The 23,595-nt window shown below is 37.7% G+C and overlaps 1 protein-coding gene across 1 annotated transcript in view; it reads left to right on the forward strand.

The window, feature by feature from the left end:
• The window catches only part of sdc3 (syndecan 3), a 36,987-nt gene extending 13,550 nt beyond the window's left edge, over positions 1–23,437 (forward strand). Inside the window, exons 2-5 of the mRNA XM_055219803.2 lie at positions 11,172–11,265; positions 12,924–13,606; positions 16,107–16,320; positions 20,212–23,437. Of these exons, the coding sequence (XP_055075778.1) occupies positions 11,172–11,265; positions 12,924–13,606; positions 16,107–16,320; positions 20,212–20,378 (1,158 nt within the window). The 3' untranslated portion in view covers positions 20,379–23,437. The remainder of the gene's footprint in view (positions 1–11,171; positions 11,266–12,923; positions 13,607–16,106; positions 16,321–20,211) is intronic.
• Positions 23,438–23,595: the final 158 nt, after the last annotated feature.

Genomic DNA, 23,595 nt, shown 5'->3' on the forward strand with positions numbered 1-23,595 from the left:
TGTTTAAAATGGTCCCCATATGTGCGTTTCATATATGTAAAACGTGACCTTTCCAACGTCATTACGTAATTACGTGAGGTCGCGCTGGCTCATCACACAATTAATTTTTCTTGCCAAAAATGACAATCGTTTCGCTAGATAAGACCCTCATGCCTCGTTTGGGATCGTTTAGAGTCCTTTAAAACTGCAATTTGAAACTGCATTAAAACTCTCAAGTGTTGGGGTCCATTAAAGTCCATTAAAATGAGAAAAATCCTGGAATGTTTTCCTCGAAAAACATAATTTCTTCTCGACTGAACAAATAAAGACATCAACATTTTGGATGATATGGTGGTGAGTAAATTATCTGGATTTTTTTTTTTGAAAATGGACTAATCCTTTAAGCAATAAACATCTTCATTTGTAGATTATATTAAAAGTAGTTTTGCCATAGAAAAAATTATTAGGAAACCTGACCATTGCACTCTGTTGCATATTGCATTATATGCTTTCCTGAGTTAGCCTCACGTCTTTTATTGGACATGAGATGAGATTATCTATATTCTGGTCATATGAGACTGATTTTGAAGCAAATTTGATTCATTTCGTTTTATCATGTGAATCACATGATGACGACATTGTGGTTTTGTAGAGGTCACTGATCTGGGCTGGCAACCCAAAGCTCACAGGTCCTAAACTGTAGTGTTAGAAAGATACCCTATCATTACTGTGCCCTTGAGCGTGGCATCTAACCTCAAGTTACTTCAGCAAGAATGCCCTGTAATTACTGTACTGTATGTCACTAAACAACAAGTACACTGTACATCATCTGTGGTGCCAACAGAACCGCATTTTAATTAAAATGTCTTTTTTCTCCTCATATGTATTTCCATTCTGACGTTAGTCTATTTAAACATATAGATATACCCTTTTTAATATGCCCTGTCTGTCTGCTTCTTGTGTGTATGCTTCTATACAACAGAAGTCTGTGGTGAACGGTAGTTGTGAAGTTATAAAAGGACCATGTAAGTACTTTATGATATGGAGCGATGTATTTTAGGTTTACCAAAATGCACAGTTACAGACTGAAATTTTAGGTGCAAAAGCACAAATAGTGTCACATTTTTAAGATTAGAAATTGTTAAAGTTAAAATAGAGTCGTTCAAACCTCCTGTCTGCTTGTTAAAGGGACACTCCACTTTATTTTCCAGCTCCCCTAGAGTTAAATAATTAAATTTTACTGTTTTGAAATCCATTCAGCTGATCTCTGGTTCTGGCGGTACCATGTTTAGCATAGCTTAGCATAATCCATTGAATCTGATTAGACCATTAGCATCGCGCTCAAAAATGAGCAAAGAGTTTCGACATTTTTCCTATTTTAAACTTGACTCTTCTGTAGTTACATCGTGTACTAAGACTGACAGAATAGTCCCCTGCTATTTAAAGTTACCAAGGGGACTATTTTTGGGTGCTGCGTAATTTCAATGCGCCCCCTGCAGCCATGTTACGGCAGCAAAGTCCTTGATTATTACGCTGGAATGAGAGTGTAGTTCCTAGCCATATCGGCCTAGAAAATCGCAACTTTTAATTTTCCATCAGTCTTAGTACACGATGTAACGCAGAAGAGAAAATCGAAACTCTTGTCATTTTTGAGCGCGATGCTAATGGTCTGATCGGATTCAGTGGATTATGCTAAGCTATGCTGAAGGTGATAACGCCAGACTCGGCTAAATGGATTCCAAAACGCTAAAAATCAAATGTTCAACTTTAGGGGAGCTGGAAAATGAGCCTATTTTCAAAAAAAGTGAAGTGTCCCTTTAAGCCGGACGTCACTCGTCACAACTTAGGTTTAAACGCTCAAATGCCTTAAGCAAACAACAAACTATACAACATACACTTATAGTGCAGAGTAAAATTATTGAAAAATCCTAACCTTAATCTCCATACTGCCAAAAGGCCAGAAAGTAATGAATCTTTTATGAATTGTTAAAGCATTGTGGTCTGGGATGTTGTGAGCTTGGAGAATGTAGTGTACACAATATAAAATGTAGCTTAAATCTGTGATGAATAAATACCACTCAAAACGGCTGTTGAGATTGTAGTCTCATATGAAGTGAGTGAATGCTTGGACCCAGAAATGGTATTCCTTACGTCAGGACTTAACAAGCGAAAGGCTTTCTTTGTTATTCAGAGCCGAAACAAGATGTTTTTAAACACGTTGTTTTGTGTTTGTTTACAAAGGGAGTGGATGGTGACTGTCTCTTCTCAAGCTTCAAAAGGTGCAAAAGAGCCACTAAAGGTGCCAAAGAATGCATCAATACAATATGTTGCATTGTTCTCTGACTTTATTAAGTGCAAAAATGATCCAAGGATAAAAGAATGAAATCTATTATTACCTTATTTGAATAAAAATGTTGAGCTCTACTCTAATTGGCTGTTTCATAGAGCAGTTCCTTCTCAATTTTTAATGCCCGAACTGGGCCATTTATATAGTTTAGGACAGTTTACACAGATTACTATTTAAATAATGTGTCTGAAACAACAGCAAAATCAACAATACAAGAATAGAGAAGTGAACTGCGTCATTTGTATACGCACTTTTATGAAGAGAAGAGGCACAGGCCCAAACTTTCCTTAAATAATGGAATATAGTTTGTTTTTGATTCAAAGGCCTTCAGGACATGTGAAAAATATGACAAATTACGTAGTTATTTAATGATGCTTTTGCATACTTTTGAAGAAAGAAGAGATGCAGTCACCATTGTAAACAAAAAACACAAACAATGCATTTTGAAATAACTGTGCTTCGATTCTAAAGGAAAAAGAAAGCCATTAAAGGAGAAATATCATAAAAATCTGACTTTTTCCATGTTTGTGTTATAATTTGGTTCCCAGTGCTTCTATCAACATAAAAAATGTGAATAAGATCAACCCAATAGCTTATTTTTGGTAAACCATTCTCTGCAAGCATGTGAAAAAATAGGTCATTGAAATTTTGCTCCCCCTGTGATGTCAGAAGGAGATAATACCGCCCCTTTATCTGCACTATCCAAACACGACACTGCCATTTAGTGCAGAGATCAGCTCATTTGCATTTTAAAATACACACCCAACATTTTTGCACACACCTACAAAGTGGCAATTTTAACATGCTATAATAAATTATCTATATGGTATTTTGAGCTAAAACTTCACGTATACGTACTCTGGAGACACCAGAGACTTTTTAAAAGTTTTTTTTCCTTAAAAAGGTCTTGTGAAATGTCCCCTTTAACAGCATTCAGACAAACATATTAAAACCTTGATTTAATGAAAATTTTTACATAACATTTGAGGGGGTAGTTTATTGTGAATTTAGTCACATTACACAAAGCTGAAAAAAGTAAACAACACCCGTTTTTATTAAATGTTATCATTCCACTAGCAGATAAATCTTTATTGTCATTTGTTTCAGCAAAAACAACGAAAGACTTTAGCAGTTCTTCACAGAGGACCATGCAGCAAATTATAGGCAGTAACCTTATACACAGTGTAAGTGACTAGACATAGCTGTGCAAACTTAACATTCTGTATAAATATAAATATAAAATATAAATATGCACACAGTGATATAAACATGTTGAGGTAGAATCTTACAAAAATAGCAATCCTGTATGTGGTCATGTGCGTATTCCTGTGCAGTGATTTAGGTAACAGGTGTTTCGTGTCTGTTACTGATATCATTGCTTAGCACAGCTGGAATGCTTTATTGACCAGTCAGCTTCTGGAAAATAAACCCATCATTATTCATTATAGGAAATATTGCATGCACATACAATTATGCTTCTAAATATTACAAAAGGATGATCTCATTACATGGGCAGTGTAGTTAAGCAGATACGTTCTTGATGCCGAACCAAGTTTCCAAAGTATTTCTCCTCCACTTCTGTAATCGAGTCAGGTATGCCGTTACTGAGCAACAATCCTCCATAATACAGTACTTCATAACTACCCCTGTCAAGCATACAGCTTCTGTGTCCCCAAAAAGCCCTACGATGTATTTTTGCACAGAGCTATACGTACCTTATCTCTCTTTATATTTGCGCAGCAAAATTGAGATTGTACCCAAAGATATGGGAAATGAGGAGCTGTGGGCGCGCACAGAAGTTCAAACACACACACTGTGAACAGCAGGGGCTTCTGGGAATGGGGGAGGACTGTTCATAATCACAAAGACTGGCCACACACACTCGCCCTTACATGCACACCCACATAGACACAAAGGCAAACCATTCCCTAGCCCCTGGCTGCATTTTTCAGCTGCTTTGAAAAGTTTCTTAGGAACACGCGAAAAGTTATGATCCCCGGAAAGCTCCATCTGCTTTTGAGGAGAAAGCGTTCATTCACCCAAACATAAAAACACACACAATACCATCATTTTAACTTCAGAAACGCAGTGTACTTAGACACACAGCAGACCACTTGATCTGCACTTAGGTTAGGGTACTACAAATGGACACGCGTCATAAACACATGATCGTAATATGCACATGCTCTGCTTATGTATGTATGTTAACCTGGTTTTACCCAGTGTGGGTGGAGTTTATCTTAGACAGCAGTGATTATGGGTACTGTAGGCTGGCTGATGCGTGGGAGAGTGGTCATGACTCGGATAATATACCATGGAAGTGTTTCCATAGCAACTCTTGAACGGAAAGCTCCCTCTGAGACGATCTCCCCATATTACATTTGGATAACCCCAACCCAAGACAGCATTGAAAATCTTTGTAAATCTAGCAAAACATGTTTACAATTTTATTCTTGTGATTACATTTCTGCACTTTTTTTAACCCGTCACTTCCAACCACCTGTCATGTGGAGTCCGCTTTCAATATCCCATCAATTCTTACTGAGTAAAATTAAGTCCCAACCTAATTTTTTCTCTTATAAACAGGGTTCCCACGGGTCCTTGAAATCCTTGAAAGTTTGTGTATCTGGGGGGGGGGGGGTTCAAGTCCCTGGGAAGTTTGTGAAACTATACATACATAGATACAGGTCATTGAAAGTGCTTGAATCTATTTTATGGAAGAAGTTTTCTGGAAAACTTCCATGTAACTGGAATGTAACTGTTGTTCCCTAAGAAGGGAACGAGACGCTGCGTCTCCCTTGCCATACTTCCTACGTCCCTGAAACGCCGTCTTTGTCAATATTTCAGATAGTGATATACTTCCTGGTTCCCGCGTCACCCTGTCTTTGTTGTTAAGCTTCACCATTGGTTGATTTTGATATACACATTCAGACGCACTTACCCTTGGAGGCGTCCCCAAAGTGTCACCGCAGTGACGCAGCGCGAGATCCCTCGAAAGGGAACTGTAACAATGTATCTTTAAAGGTACAACAATGTAACCTTGCTCTCACTTGAAATGTGTCCCCACATTTAGTCCTTAAATTTGAGGGTATTACACCTGGAAAGTCATTGAAAGGTCCTTTAATTTGAAGTTAACTAAGGCGTGGGAACCCTGCATTTAGTATCAGTTTAACTTTGCAATATGTCATACTACAGTACAGAGATAAAAAATAGACTGCAAATGTTAAATCTGACAAATGTTAAAGATGGTTAGGTTTGATCAGAGCACATGCAGAGTATTTGTATGCAATCGAGAAGTAACTGACACACAGGGCATCTTATACACATGGGCATCTGACATGGTCCAAATCCTGTGGGATTATGGGATCGCTTGCTGGTTGGATTAAGGATTGTCCCACAGAAATAGCCGTCTACCACGCACGCACGCACGCGCACACACACACACACAACACATAAAAAAGTTAAATCATTTGCAGATAAAGATGATATTCTGTATAATTGTGAGCATTTTAGTACCAAAAATGCGATTTGAATTTATTAAAGTGTGTGAATGTGTGATTTGAGGTAATGAGGTCATCACCTACTGACCAACTCACCTCTTAACTTTACACAATGATCTCTGTCTGTCTGTCTGTCTGTCTGTCTCTCTCTCTCTCTCTCTCTCACACACACACACACACACACACACACACACACACACACACACACACACACACACACAGTCTCTCCTCACAGCTGCTGTGTCCAGTAAAAAGAAGCCCTTGGACAACACCAGCAGTTAAACAAATGTGGCAGGAAAGAAAAAAAAAGATGTATATTTCTCTCAGCTCTTTGTCTTTATGTGCTGCCAGACAGATGGACTAGATATTTACATCTGACTCCAAAAAGCTTGCTTCACACTCCCCCCACATACACGCACACACACACACAAACGCGCATCTCTTTTACGCACTCACCCACTCGCACAAACTGTTTGCGAAAGAAGTCTTGCTGTGTGTGCCAATTCCACCCCCTTAATCATATCGTAGACCAAATTACACCACAAACCAACCCCACCATTACAAGGGAGGATACACAGACGTACACAAACACACAATTTAGCCACATATGCATATTGGCTGAGTCTTGGTTCAAGAGTAGCAGATCTGGCACGGGCATGTGTGATTTAAAAAGAAGAACTCTTAGATCTGGTTTATCTAAAGCATATCTTTCTGAAATTGCATTAGAGTAGATTGCATTCGGTAAATAGTCTTTGGTTAATAGATTTTCAAATGGAGTCACAGTGGGAGCCAATTCTCTGGCGCTCACATGCATTCGTGTTATAAAAAAATAACATTTTAAATACATTTGAGTATGGTTTTGGGATGAAATGAATAAGAGTGAGAATCTCTTGTGCTTGCCAGTGCATGTTTGGTAATGAAAATGATTAAATATGACCCTTCAATGGGTTTAATGAGAAACGGTAAAGAAATCATTACTTGATTGTTTTTACCGAGATACATGTGTTCAACCTGATCCTACAAATTACATGAAATAGTCACAAAATATTTTGCTAATTTTCCGTGTCATTGTCACGTATTTCCGCTATTTTGCGTGTCCATGCCACGACTTTCTTTTCGTGTCAGTTTCACGTATTGGTAGGGCTGTCACGAAATTGTGACAATTATGACGATTAATTGTTTGTTTAATTGTTTTGACGTTTAATTCTCCTACAGTTTGTTCGTGAAATAATTTTACACATAAATATTTTTACCTGGCATTAAATATTAATACACATAACACATATTTAAAAGTAATTATTTAATGAATACATTTTTCAAAAACTGATAATTTAAAAAACAAAGAAAATCTGAAAAACAACTGAAAATAAAAATGCAATAAAAATAAACTATACCAGAACAGGTCTTAAATAGTAGCCAATTCTACTAAGGCCATATTAGTACTGGACCGCATGTCTGTAGTGGCTACAAAAAAAATGTTAAAAAATAGCATCTTTCACTTCCCTTAATTTGGAATTGCTGTTTTGGAAATGTATGTTTTACCTGGCAGTTCATACTATTTATCAAATATTTGCAGCATTTCTTTAAATGCTGTTATTTTACTGTATTGAATGGCTTTGCAATGCATCGCGTTACACTGTCAGTTAAGGAGCACCATCTGATACAGTCTCACACAGGCGCTGCAGCTCCCCCTTGTGTTTTTAGAGAGATGTGCAATCATTGAGGTGATATGAAATCATCACGATGAGTTTAAACAATCACGATGATATGATTATTTAATCATTATGACAGCCCTACGTATTGGTAACTCCACTGTTTTTCCTATTTTCGTACCATTGTCGCTTGGGTTTGGGGTTCGAACGACTTTCTGTTACATAAAATGATTATAGGTTATCCTTACCCAAACCCAACTCTAACCCTAACATCAGGCGACAATGGTTTAAAAAGCATACGAAAAAATAGTATAAACCAATGCTTGAAGTAAACAGCAAATCTAACACCATACCGAAGCGACAACAGTCGAGTAACCCATATGTGAAACTGACACGAAGAGAAAGTCGTGGCATGGACACGTAAAATGGCGGAAATACGTGACAATGACACAGAAAAAATGAGCAAAATATTTCATTACTTTTTCACGTAATTTTTGAGATCATGTCAATATTATGGTTCTTACACATTTTAAAATCAAAACAATAGGTATTTTATAGTAATAACTTTATTTTATAGTGTCTTTGTTACTCATTACATGCACTTATAATAGCAATAAACAAAAGCATTATTTGATGCAACTAATCCTAAAAAAACCCTAAATATTAAACGCTGGAGTTGGTACATGTTGTTAATATTACTCTGTACCTAAATGTATCATTTTACTGTAACAAGTATAATATCTTAAATTGTTTTTGTATTATTACAATAATACATTATGGGCCGGTTTCCCAGACAGGGATTAGACTAGTCCTAGACTAAAATAAATGTGAGGGCTGTCCAAACTAAAAACAACTTGCACTGACATATCTAAAAATACATCAGTGCCCTTTTGTTTTTGCTCAAAATGCACACAAGTAATGTTTTTAGTAAGGCTTGTTTGTTAAAACTAATTGTATTTCTTAATTAAATTGGCTTAAGTTAATCCCTGTCTGGGAAACCACCCCTATATTAATTTTTTGCAATATTGCTCAGCCCTATGTGGTACGAAAAAATTGCCTATGGTAGATCTTGAATACACAGGAGAAAAGATTGACGCATGTTTACATAGATGAAATCGACTTTACAAAAAACACAATGTAATTATGCCACATACAGAAATGAGTGCAATCATAATAGTGTCTATGTGTACTAAGGCTTAAAGAAATGCTGATGTGACGGACAGCTTTAAGAGCATTTCGGCCCAGCATGTGTTTATGTGTGGGGGATTATATGGAGGGCATGGGAGACTTTATGGGTTTTAGTGTTTATGGGGTGTTACTGAAATGGAGAGCAACCAGTCATGAGGGTGGGGGAAGGATTGGACCAGACGAGTTAAAGGTTGATTGAGGAAAAGGGAAGTGAAACAGGAACTCTGATTTTATGATTTCTGCTACATGTAAATGATTGTTTACATCCCTTCCCATGGCAATGTATTAATATATGTGGAGCCAATACAAACAATTTATTGTTTCTGCTTATTATAACTACTTTGAACAAAATAATCACAATAATTTGATATCGAAAGTTAAACTAAATTTACAACTGTCAGGGGATCATATGGGGTTTTTACCACCTCCGTATGTCATTTTCGTATTCTGATCACAAAACGTTTTGAAACCTGTTCACACTTGTATTTCGAAGTGACCACTTTTGATCATATCACCCGAAACAAACCATAATCCCAAGTGTAAACAGGAACAGAGAGGCAGCTTTATGCTAATGCTTACTAATGCTTTATACTAATATCATTGCCATGAGCACTTTGACTACATCATGCATTGCTTTTTCATGTAGAACATTTGTGCTTTGTGGAATGCAAATTCCCAAACATCCAAACTTTGCTGATTTATCTTTATTGTATTTTTGAAAACACGTACAGTAACTGCCGATATACTTTTTTTATATACAGTACCAAACAAACATTAGGCATAACAAGTTTTTATATCTATATTTTAGGCAGTGAAGCCAATTAAAACTGGAATGACAACATGCAATTGTGCGGTGACCAGAAAAGACAACAAACAAACTGTATCTTATTTTAACTTCTTCAAAGCAGCTACCCTGTGTTATGATAATGACCGCTTTGAAGACTCTTGGCATTCTCTCAGTGCTCATGTGTTATCCACCTGAATACTTTTTCAGCAGTCATTTCTCATGTACTGCGCTTCATCTGGTCCAATATGTATATGTTAGTTTTAAAGGTCCAATGTGGGACTTATAGAAGGACCTCTTGATTTAAAAGTCTCTTTCGGTGATAAAAGTCTTGCGGCCGAAAACTGAAAATGCTCTTTTGGGCCATTTTCAGTGGCTAAATATTCGGTGCATCCCTATTGATATCTACTGTAGCTTCTCTTTGCATTTCTAAATTGAGGTTGGTTGCAATTTGCAATCTCGCCATTAGATACCGCTAAAACCCCCACATTACACCTTTAAAATAAGTTGTAGTGTTTATTTTTGCTCAAAAATAAGTTGAGCATTTATGCATAAAACTTGTTCAAATGGCCATTAACTCTTTCCCCGCCAGCATTTTTTTTTTAAGTTGCCAGCCAGCCAGCGCCAGCATTTTTCATAATTTTCACAAAAGTTTAATGGCTTCCAGAAAATATAATATAAAATATTTGTATAAGTTGCGGAAGAGCGGCACCTGGTGGATAATTGCGGTATTGTGGATTGTCAGAAAAAGTCTTCATTGGCAGGGAAGCGTTTTCTCTTAATTGACGAGTTAACTCATTAATGGCGGGGAAAGAGTTAAGAATATGAGAAACATACCATATTTTCCGGACTATAAGTCGCTCCGGTGTATAAGTCGCATCAGTCAAAAAATGTGTCATGAAGATAAAAAAAAACATATATAAGTCACATTTATTTAGAAAATGTTTATTCTTTTGGGGGGGATTTTGTTTGTTAAGTCTTTCTCCATTGTCTTTGTTAATGTTTCAGTTTTTTTCAGAGGTAGGCTACAGGAGTGACATACAGCGCCCTCTTGTGGCTGTAGACAGTAATGTTGTCTTTTGGTTCATGTTAGTCAGTATAAATTAATTTTGACATATAAGTCACACCTGAATATAAGTCGCAGGACCAGCCAAACTATGAAAAAAAGTGTGACTTATAGTCCGTAAAATATGGTACATTCATTGAAGTGTGTCTAAAATTGGTACTGGTGAGTGATGTATATATGTGTACTGTATAGCAAAAAGCACATACCTCCATCATTAAAGTAATCTAAATGATCCAAATGATATGTCTTTTGAAGCAAAACAATATGTTTGTAAGAGAAAGCCGGTATTACTTTGAGGTTATGTAGCTTTTAAAACATTTTCGTATTATTGATACCAGCATCTTAGTAACGTAGAATCGCATTGGTTCTGGATCTCATGATGATACACGCAAAGCAATTATTTATAGGCATGCAAAAACAGTACTAATCGACTTTGCCGCAATGCCACCATGTTTGAACTAAACCCTAAATTTAAAACAAGCACAGTATTTACAGGGCCCGCAGTAGACACTAGGCAAAAGTTTAAAAAGAATAAAACACAGCTATTGTTAAGAGAAAAATATCTAAAAATGGTTGATTAATTTGTTTGGCTGATTTATCAGTCTATTACTAATTGACATCACAAAACTCATTATTTTTCTGCTTCTGTCTTTAGGCTCAGCGTCGTAAATCTCGGCCGTCGGATGAGGAGGGTTCTGGTGATGAGCCGTATGACGATGAAGACTTCTACTCTGGTTCTGGATCTGGCTGTGAGTGTGCTTTTACATATCTGATGTGTTTTTATGATGTGTCACTTTGAGTTGGTGTGTTCATAAGCATTAGAGGATGTGTGTGAGTGTGAATCACTCATTAAGAGGTCACAGCTGTCTTGTTTAAAAGTCCAGCCTCGACTTCCAATCCCCTCACCAGCTGGTATACTTCTCACAACTCAACGTCTCAATCTCTTCATCTTGTGCTGTCTCAATCATTTCACTCTGTTTGTCCTCCCTTTGCATTTTTTCTCTCTCACCCCCTCTCTGTAACACATTCCTCCCACAACTTCATAGATTTATTATAGCCTCTTTTACTTTGACCAAAATTTAGAGACTTAAAGTAAAGTACCGCTTTTATGCATTTCTCCAAATATTTGTATATTGTCTTTGTTAGTCATCATTTTATGTTCCTTATTTTTTTTGTAAATACGATCACTTGATCAGCAGGAATTGTTGTGGTTCCCACTTTCTTCGTATAAAACACTCTTCAGTCTCTCAAATATTTTGTGCATGTAAACATAACCATTTTAAACAGTCGCACCAATCTGAACTCAAAAAGAGCAGAGGACTTGGCAACGCCACCCAGTGCAAACACAGCATCTCTCGTCGAGTTCACGCTTTATCTCTGGATAAATGTACAAAGCTGAGTTGGAGATTAAGAAGTTGTTCTTAAGATGTTTTCAGATATAGGCAATGAAAAAATGTTTTTCAGAACGTCATTTTATTGCTTTATGTAGCCTAATGTTATGACAGTACACGTGAATGCTGCAGAATGTATAGCGCGTGAACCCATTTCCTTTATAATGCGTGTTGCCATTGCCATTGCCTTGCATGTTTCTGTGAGAATTGTGTAGACGTAAATATGAGGTAAATATAAGAAGCGAACTTGAGAATAATTGTTCTGCGCATGTGCACAATGTATTTTTGCATCCAATTGAGAAAATACTACTAATATTCATGCATTTACATGCATACTTTTTTCCTGCTGATCGGATCACAGATCGAAGTACACCACCCCTTTCAATAGATTGAGCCATCAATACGAAAACAAACAGATTATTTGGTTGGATGTAAACCTACCTATTGTGTTTATAAGATACTTTGATGGCAATTATTTCGAAATTATAAGTTTAAGTTGACATTTTGTTTGGTTTATGGTATACATGTTTTTATCATGACTTTATTATTTCAAATGTAAAGCCTGGCTCGAGACAAAGATAAAGCAAATAGATTTGCACATAAAGGCATGTAGAAAGGTGCACATGTTAATACTGTAGATATGGAAAATGTTTCTAAGACATGTCACCTTTATTTAACAAAAGAACAAAGTTGAAATATAATAGTTTTGATAACAACCAACCACATAAAAGGTATGCGTGTGTTTGCATAATGAATAGATTTTGTTTGTTCTGATGCTTTTTGCTTTGTTCTTTGTGTCTTTTGTGTGCATGTGTATTTCTTACCAAGGTTATTGATATTTTATTCATGTGTTGCCATGGGGATGTTCACATTCCTGTGCTGACCAATCTAAAGGTTGCTTTGATGCCTTGCAGACGCTCCTGCAAGGTATCATATGACACATTAACCCGGCCTAAAATGGCTACAGTATTGATCCCTGCCTGACTGTTTTCTTTTCTCCTTCTCTATGCTTCCAGTGCCAGACATAGATGTTAGTCCGACTGGAGCAGGCGTGTCTGTCACTACGGCGGAGCCCCTCCCACTTTCTACAACACAGGCCACTGGCCCCGCCCCCTCTGCTTCTCCAGCTGCAGAGCCCAGTAGCCCACCTCCACCTGAGGTAGAACGAGAAAGCGGTTTGGGACAAGAAGTTGACAGCGACACCCAATTCGAGAGTGAGAAAATGTTTGAGGAGATTGAAGAGGAGGCAACGAAGAGGCCGAAGGAGCAGGATAGGGAAGCTGAGAATGTGCAGGAAGTAGAACGTGAACAAGAGAGGTCAAAGGCTACAGTCGCACCTCGCCTTACTGAAGTTCCTGTGGTGGCCGTGGACTCAACCACAGCTATGGATGAGAGTACAGTAGCCACTGGTGACTTGGAGGACCCCGACATCACAGAGGAAGAAGATATACGGTTTATTATTACAGAAACGACCACATCAGAACCATCCAGCACTATGGACACAACAACAGCTCGCATCACGACCACCGAGGTTCTACCCACCACCATTGCGTCCACCACGGCTAAGCCAACCAGGCCACGGCCCACCCCGACCACTCCCAGCACCGTCCCCCTACGACCACGCCGACCACAGACCACACCCAGTAGAGCCGCCCCGACTGAAAGCAGCACACGTTTAGTGATGAGCTCGACAGTACAGGTTAGACACTAATCCAAGAACTGCAGTAATATAATGCACAAGAGTCTACAAATGGTGTTAGTACTATCCGACATTAATACTTCCGTTCCATAAGTGCTCTCTCGTTTCCATCGGGGCTGTACAGAGCAAATGTGTCTTCTCATGTGTGTACAGCGCACATGTGCATTTACAGTATGTGGACATGGCCGCTATTTCCTGCGTTCTGACATGCTGTGTGTTATTAAAGCAACACCAAAACACTTTTCCAAAAAAGTCGTTAATCCACTCGAAACAGGGTGAACAGCACTTTCACATTTGCTTTGCAGTCATCTATCAGCCAAAACCGCACTAAAGAAGTTTCCAACCATCGGTTCGCGGTCCTGTAGTTCGAGTGAAAACTACAAAAACTTGCTTTACGGCAAGTTACAATCCAATCAGAGCCAGCTTTGCTGCAGTAGCCTAAATTATTTACGACAGTGGTAATGGACAATTCCGCTTCTAACCTGTAGGGGGAGCAAAGAGCAAAAACTCTTTAGTGTTGCTTTAATAAACGTCATTTACTCGTTATTTTTATACATGCAGCTTTTATGAAATCATGTTATATGAGAATTAAGTATTTACACTATTATCTAATGTTAATAAGTTCGACGTACACTAAGGTTTGTGTTTGTTAACATTAGTTAAAGGCGGGGTGCATGATCTCTAAAAGCAAATGTTGACATTTGAAATCACTTAAACAAACACACCCCTACCTCAATAGAATCTGGACCTTCTTTTGATAGACCCACCCCACACATACGCAATCCAGGAAGCGATGTCGGTTAGTAGACACGACCCTTACTGCTGATTGGCTACAAGTGTGTTTTGGTAGTCAGCCCGACTCTCTTTTCCAAAGTGTTTTCAAAAATCATGCACCCCGCCTTTAATCCCCAAACTAACATGAGCTAACATTACTTCTCCACCTTTATTAACATAAGTTCATGTTCAATAACTAACAAAGTTAAGGAATAGTTCCCAGATTTTCATCCCAGATTGAAAATCAGTCCATATTTTTCTCACCCTCAAGCCATCTAGGGCTATGTGACTTTCTTTTTTCAGCCATTCAGTCTTATATTAAATAATATCTTAGCTCTTCCTAGCTTTGTAATTACACTGAATAGCAACCTTTTTATTTTTTTAACCCATTCATCATTAAAAAAAGGAATCCATAAACTCTGGTGGGTTAATATGTCTTTTAAATTGAAATGATACATTTGTGAAAGAAAACTATTCATATTTTAAGTATATTTCGTGATTGATACGTCGTATCAATACGTTTGAATGTAAACGCATCTTGATCTAAAATAGTGGCATATTGGCTGTACGTACTACGTACAGTAAGACAATCATTGGTTCTTGCATGTCTCCTGACTACGTATTTCGCCACGACAATCCTTTTTTTATCTGGGGTGAACTATTCCTTTAAAGGCGGGGTGCATGATCTCTGAAAGCCAATGTTGATATTTGTAATCATCTAAACAAACACGCCCCTACCCCCCAATAGAATCTGGACCTTCTGTTGATAGACCCGCGTCACACATACACAGCCCAGGCAACGATGTCGGTTAGTAGACACGCCCCTTACTGCTGATTGGCTACAAGTGTGTTTTGGTAGTCGGCCCGACTCCCTGTTCTAGTTTTTTTCTAGTTTTTTTTTAAATCACGCACCCCGCCTTTAGCAAAGATTAATAAATGCTGAAAAATTATATTGCTATTGCAACTATATTGCTAATATTAGCTAATGCATTAAATATTGTTAAATACAACCTTATTTTAAATTGTTACATCACATAAAATGCAGACTTTATAGACGTTTCAGCTGTCAAAACACACACAAACGGCTTTTCTGGACTAAATGCAACTTCGGGTAGATTTCCATACATTTGGAATTAATGTAGAATTAGTCTTTTTTACAGTAGTTCATTTCTAATAACAAGAAAAATAAATAAGTAAATTACCTTGGTTCATATATCATATCTAACGCGTATTGACTATAACACTCAGCTAACGTTACTGTGTAAAACTGATGTATAATGTTAGCTACAGGTCCTTGAATTCTTGCCTGGCTGCCAAACCTCTCCGCAAAGTTGTGATCCATGCTCGTCATCTCCTCTCGTCTTTAGCAAACCAAAGATTTTATTTTCGACAAGGTATTTGTTTCAGAGATCAGATCACCAAAAAATACAGACCGGAAGCTCACTTTGGCGCATAAAGGCGACTACACGCATGCTTCAGATAAAAAACTCATGTGGATATTACATCAAATTCACACTTCCATCGGGGATGCTATATCTGCTTCTTATAATAATATATATTCATATACTGTATATACATTTTTATATCTAAAAATAAGAGAGTTTAGGAAAGTCAGTCAGCAGTTTTAGTTCCAGTTACCTGGAAATGTTCTCTTCACCTTCACATGATGTATTGTGCAGTTGTGAGAAGTCATTATCTTGTGTTATTTTTTCTCTTCCTCATTTAGGCACAAACAACATATGAGACTGTAAATAATGAAGTCGCAGGAGCAGGTCCAAGTGGTGATTTTGAAATTGAAAGTCGTCAAGGCAACGAGGTCGACCAAGGCAAAGAGGCCCCAGCAGAGCCCGATTTGACTGGCAACACAGTAGATACAGCTGGAAGTTCAGCTGCTCAGCTTCCTCAGAAAAACATTCTTGAGCGGAAGGAAGTTTTGATAGGTGAGATTATCATCTGACCCCTGATACAAATCAATCCTCATCCAAACCCTTATTCAGTTAAAACTTTTTGGGGGGCTTGTCTGAGTCTCTCTGTCTGTTTGTTTGTGTTGTCTTTCTGCTATACACAAAGTACAAAATACTTAAGAGCATAAGTGTTATCCTTAAGCCTGTGACCAAGTTCATAAATATCAATTTACAATGAAAAATGCCTTTTATATATGGAAATTTTAGACCAGCACGGCTGGGTGCATAAAAGAAAATTGTGATATTCGATTATGTGTCGGCATAAGCAAATTTATTTCTAATATAAGTAGATTTAAATCCAGAAAAAGATATATCCAATACACATGCCTCCTTTTCTTTCTGGATATATCAAGCAATTGCTTTTGCCTGTAGCTCAGCTGGCAGAACAGCTGGTAGGAGTATAGTGCTAACAATGACAAGGTCATGGGTTTGATTCCTAGGGACCACGTGCACTCATTTAACATACACAGTCGCACTATAGGTCGCTTCGGATAAACGCATCTGCCAAATGCAAAAAACTGAAAATCACATCGTATTAAAAGTATTGTCCAGCATTGTTGGCAATCAAAAGGAGATTTAAACAAAGAGTGGGCTTAATTGCCAATTTATTTGCAGACCCCATTACTAGATGTTAATGCAGATTTAGCTGTTAGCATTATATATTGGAATAACTGTTGTTCATAACAGCATAGCTCTTGAGATTTCAAGGTGGTGAGTCTGTAATGGACTTTATTTTAGTTGTCTCTGTGGAGAACAGCATCTTCTGCCTATGTTTTGCTATCTCTGTCTGCATATCTCATCTCTTCTTGTTATCATATTTTGGCTGTCTCTCTCTCTCCTCAGCTGTTCTGATTGGAGGGTTATTTGCTTTTGTATTTGCGGACTTCCTGGTCATAGGTAAAGGATATAGGAGTTGCAGGATGTAGTTTTGAGTTAGTTTGGCTTTAGCTTGTACTTTGCCTTTATTGCTTGGACAAACAAGTTAGGCTTGGATTTTATACATAGTTAAACATAGATTTTGTCTCTATATTTTTGTTGTGTAGTATGTTTAGGTCAAACTATACACCAGTGAAACAACTCAATTGTGAAGCAAACACTAATAACTGCTCATTGGCATGGCTGCCACAATATTGTATTTTTTTTAAATGAACATAAAACATATTGAAAGACGACACTCGCATGATTTAAATCATGTATATATGTGGGTGATTCTCACGAAAATTTGGTTTTAAAAATGTCAAGCATGAAAATGTAAAAATTCCTTAAATTTACTTTTTTTCCCACCAGACATTGAAAAACAAAGTCTGGAGTAAATGGGAACATTAATTTAAAAACTTTTACTTATCATTTAACACTTTTTGTAACATAATTTAAAAAATGAGTCCTAAAAAATCTCATTACCGTAACAGTCAGAAAACATCAACACTGACATATTTTCAAAATGACATGACAAACCTGAAAGAACATAATTTGGGGATTCTGCACATGCATTTAAAATCAAAGTATTATGCTTCTATTAATTAAATTAACATTTAATAAGCATCTGTTGCGGTAATGATAATCAAAATGTCGTGTAAGCATTCTGACAAGACAATATTTAAATTAACTGTAAAAAAATGATCTTACCTGGTAGCCATCTTGAAGTAACTGGTCCATGTGCTTGGTCACTCAAAATCAAACTTTATTAAAATTCTGTATGTGTGCTTAAACTGTTCTCAAAAAGTGTTGCGGAGGATGAGAACATCAGGCATGGACACATTCATTTTTCTGTCATCTAAAGCAGTCTAGCAAAACATCCATTTATTTTTTTTCTTAATATTTTTGTGTTAATTTGATTAAATTAAAACATAACGCATGTTCAAACACAGCCGGACACATTCAATAATGAGAATTTCAGCAGAAAATGAGATAAAATTTACAATTATAAATTCTTATGTTGAAATCACACATTGTGCAAGGTCGAACACAGTATTGTGTTAATTCTGATGCTTTTTAATGTTACTATATTACACATTTTAAAGCTAAAATCATTAGTGCCGTGCTGTTTCAATGGTTTCGTGAGAATCACCCATGTATGCTCATCATGTACAGTTGTGGCCAAACTTTGAACAATTGACTCTCTCTTGCTCTTTTTTGCTCTGGTTTTTCAAACCAATGCTTTGAGAATTTAAAAAAAGGCTTGAAAAGTAATTCCATGTGCAAAGTTTATAAAGGCATAACCAAGGACAATGACTAGAAAATATTACCACAAAAGAGGATCAACAAGTATTATTAACTTGTAGTTAATGTATGCTTCATTACATGTGAGCCTTTTATATGCATTTTTTGTATATTCGAATAAACCTATATTCCCTAATATGCTGTAATATTACTCCACTTTTTCTGAAAATATTCTCATTTTCCAGCTCTCCTAGAGTTAAACATTAGATTTTTGTCATTTTGGAATCCATTCAGCTGATCTCTGGTCTGGCGGTACCACTTTTAGCATAGCTTAGCATAATCCATTGAATCCGATTAGACCATTAGCATCGCGCTAAAAAACAACCAAAGAGTTTCCACATTTCTCCTATGTAAAACTTGACTCCTCTGTAGTTACATTGTGTACGAAGACAGACAGAAAGTTAAAAGTTGCGATTTTCTAGGCAGATATGGCTAGGAACTATACTCTCATTTTGGCGTAATAATCAAGGACTTTCCTGCTGTAACATGGCTGTAGCAGGCGCAATGATATTACGCAGCAGCCGAAAATAGTCCCCTGCTATTAAAAGTTACCAAGGGAACTATTTTCGGGTGCTGCGTACTATCGTTGCGCCTCCTGCATCTATGGCACAACAGCAAAGTGCTTATTATTAGGGGTTGTGCACACCAACACTTTTACGCCCGCGGCCGGCGCATGTTTTCAATAGTTTCCAATGGAAGCGCTGTGTTTTTCAAATAAGCCAGCAGCTAGCGGTTTTCTTCCGTGCTGAAAACCGGCGCCCGACGGTTTTTCCGCGCTCAGCGTTGAGCGCCGAGAGTTGAGAAATGTTCAACTTTGGAAGAAAAGCTCCGCTCGTCAATGTCAGTTCTCACGCGGCCGTCCAATCACAGTGGAGGTGGGGCAGGACAAGTATCACAGCAACCAACCCTCTCACAGCTGACGTATCAGAGCTACCAAAGCGCTTAGCTGAAGAAAGCTGGCACTCAGCTGAAAAACAGCTGGCATTCGGCGTTGTAAAAGTTTTGGTGTACACAACCCCTTGCGCCGGAATGAGAGTGTAGTTCCTGGCCATATCTGCCTGGGAAACCCGCAGCTTTTGATTTTGCGATGGTCTTGGTGGGCGATGTCACTACAGAGGAGTCAAGATTTAAATGGGAAAAATATTGAAACTCTGGTTATGTTTTAGCGCGATGCTAATGGTCTAATCAGATTCAATGGATTATGCTAAGCTATGCTAAAAGTGGTACCACCAGACCCAGAGATCACCTGAATGATTTCCAAAACGGTAAAAATCAAATGTTTAACTCTAGAGGAGCTGGATAATGAGCATATTTTTTTTAAAGTGCAGTGTCCCTTTAAAAGTGTAGTGTTTTGTTTATTTTATACCATACACCTTATATTTTGATGGTTTAATTTTACCCGAAGTGGCATTAAAAACAAATATTGTACAAATTCTTCACCTGCCAAAGACAACACTTTTGGCGACTACTGTATATATATATGTTTATTTCCCAGTTTACATCTGATTTAAAGATCTGTCTACAGATGTAAACTGGGTCCTCTGGTTCACAGAAGTAATATCAATGCTAAACAGATCAGCGAAGAAGGATCTTAATAGCATCCTATGCTGGAAGTAATCATATGTCTCTTGTTCTCTCTTTCTCTAGCGGTGATTGTCGGAGGTGTAGTCGGAGCGCTCTTCGCTGCGTTCCTTGTCATGTTACTCGTCTACCGAATGAAAAAGAAAGACGAAGGCAGTTACACACTGGAGGAACCCAAACAAGCCACCGTCACCTACCAGAAACCTGACAAGCAGGAAGAATTCTACGCCTAACATCTGCGCATTTATTCTCCTCCATTTGTCCAACCTTTTGCCATCTTTATCTGCCCCTTCCCCCAACCCTCCGCCCCCCTTGTCTCTCCCTTCCCTTTGATCCCATTATGCCCTCGTTTCTCATGAGAGTGCCTCTCATTCCACAGACTTGGACTTTCTTTTCCAAAAAAAGAAAAAAAAACCTGAAAAAGACCAACGTAGAAAAAAATAGAAGTGGCTGTGGGCGGGGCTATTAGTGGGGTGGGCGGAGTCTACACGTACACAAAGAGAACTTTTTTTAAGAACACATTATTATTGATATGTTTAGGATTGTTGTTCTATGAAGATCTGAATCTTTTTTGTAAAGACACTGCGTTTCAAATGTGTTTCTGCACAATATTCCTCTCGGACAGAAAACATGGGAGCAAAAATAAAAATAAAACAGCATGAAAATATTGGGAGGAGAAAAATAATTGAGAGGGGGGTCATTGGGAGGAAAAAATAAAAAGTTTAGGAGTAAAGAGAGCTCTTCTGTCACCAAGGTCAGTGATCCAACGTAGTTTGGTGCCTTCCATATCCCTGGTGCTAGAAACTGAGCTTGAGCAGAGAGTGATGTGCGTGTCTGTGTTTGTGTGTGTGATGTATGTCTAAGGTGCCCCTTGTGACCTCAGCGTAGACACGCATACACACACACATACACGAATGCAGACACACACAGTCTGACTCCCTCTGCTGGCGAAAGCATGCAGGTCCTGCTGTCTGCAGCATCGTCGTCTGATTGGTGCAAGGGAACCCGAAACATGTACAACGTAGAACACAGCACACAAAAACACTGAAGATTTGCTGTGAGGGAACGCATGCATAGATTCAGAGGACTAGCCTCTCCTCTGCTCTGTATAAAGACTTTAGTAATCAATAGTAATAATCAATAATATATCAGCAGCTCTGAATGGAAGGAAAATGGTGATCATAATATTCGTAGTGAAGGATATTATCTATTTAGCTGTGCAGTAAGGTTTTATCGGTGTAAATATCAACTCCACTTTTGGTTTTATCATACTATTGTGCTAAACACGCTATTGGTATCCACACAAATGCAGTGCTATTGAAATCTACATCTTCGAGTTATTTTTTCCGTAACATTGTGAAGTGTTTCTGTTAATATACATTCCAGAGAAATGACTGTATATCAGCCTTGAGAAATGTTTTGAGCAGTGCTTTAGCATTTCACTGATAAGTTGGTCTCTGGTTTTCGTTTTCAAGGCACGAACTCACAAGGTTTATCTGTCAGAATTCACTCTTTAATACAGAATTGCACATTTTCACACAACACAAACAACATTCTTTTATTGTAAGCTCTTTAAGATAAGGTTTTAATAAGGAAAACTGTTAGATAGGGTTGATGGGGAGGACTGGAACATTATCGCTGTGGCTAACAGATGCAAGGCAAACATTAACTTAATGGTTCATGGGAAATTTAGGGTGTCTAACATAAAAATATCTAAGCTGGAAGCCTTTAATGAAGCAGGAGGTAGCGTTATTTCTATTTGTTGTTTTCTATTTGTTGAAATGTTGCTTGTGATACATTTATCCATTAAAAAACGAAACGACTAGAAATGCATGAATTAGCAATAACAAGCTATCAACAACAGAACACGCACGGTGCCACGGGACTGTGGTTGACACGCTTCGAATGTATGCGTGATGTCATGTTGTATGATGTCAGTGGTGCTCACAGCTGTAGCACATGATGTAAAATGATGAAATTGTATTCACACATCATTTAAAATATATTAACATTATAGTTATATTCTGCCATTTTATAAAGCTGAGGGTAAAACTGGCATTGCATTGGAACGTGACATCAAATAACTCTTCCTGCTATATCATAAATCATGCATTTAGAATGCACGGTAAAGATTTTTTATGTAGGAAAACTACCCATAGGCACACTCATACATAATCAACCAAGCACATTGAAGACTCCACACTGTTTTCTTTAATACATTTTGGGGGATAGGAGATGGGGTTGCATCCATACGGGGTGGTTGTACTTCAATCTGAGATTGTATTGTCACACCTGTGCAGCTGTACTTAAATATCTTAAATATTGTATGCTTATGTCTTAACAGTCGGAGAGTGTGTATACTGTATGTGTGATGATGAATCTGGAAGTTTGTTTCCCTCGCCAGTAGTTCTTCCAGTGTGGGGACATATTGTCATTGTCTCACACTTAAATTGCTATAATACACAATTGCACAAATGCAAAGCATTTTTACCTAGAATATCACAGTCTGGGCCTACTAAATAGGACCTAGGGGAATTTCTAAGCTGTCACAGCACACCTATGCTTGAATTACTATAGTAACAACTTTTGGAAACTGAGCAAATCTTGTCCTATTTTAAATTCTTAAAGTTTTCTCTCTTATTAATGCAGGATTTATACTCGGCTGTGTTTAAGACCAAGTCAGGACAAAATAGTCCTCAGCATTCACTATTGTTAATGAAAAAGAAAAGCTGGAATAATGTTCGAAATGGATTTCTTATGCTAAACATAATTACAAGCCTATAATCAGGTTTTAAGACATGATGATTGTTTAACACAATTTTTTTAAAGCAAAGGACAAAAAATAGGCTCTTTTCAAGCTGTTGTTAATGCTGGTGGTTAAATATTTCGATTGCAGTGACGTTCACAGCTGTTACCCCCACGTCTACAATCTAATCTTCCCTACTTTCCAACAACTAATGTGCACCTGTCCACACAGGATTATTTGGAGGTCACTGTGTAAACTTTGTGGATGTCAGTGGAACGTTGAGTTTGCAATACTGTCTTTTCTACTCATTTCTACCTGTAATTTCTCACTCTTTTAATCATAGCCAAATATGAGGCGGGCCTTTCTGTGTCTGTGTGCCAATCACAGACCAGCATGGTCCTGGTCTGATGGTCGCCCAGCGTTGTTTCATACATGCACATTTTTTAAAGAACTTTTGTTTGTTTTTCCTCATTGGTTGATTTGTGTATAAAGAGAAAATTCTGTCACTAATATGCCACTCTATTCTAAATAAAAACTTGATTGTTATCTTTGTAGCTGCTGTGATTTCATTCATTTTTTTAAGTTTGTAACACTTAAAAGATAAAGGGATAGTTCCAGCAAAATGAAAATTCTGTCATTTACTTTCATCTAAATTTCTTAGTTCTGCTGAACACAAAGATATTTTGAGCAATGTTACAGTTTTG

Source organism: Misgurnus anguillicaudatus, chromosome 20 (genome assembly GCF_027580225.2).
Source record: "Misgurnus anguillicaudatus chromosome 20, ASM2758022v2, whole genome shotgun sequence".
NCBI lineage: Eukaryota > Metazoa > Chordata > Actinopteri > Cypriniformes > Cobitidae > Misgurnus > Misgurnus anguillicaudatus.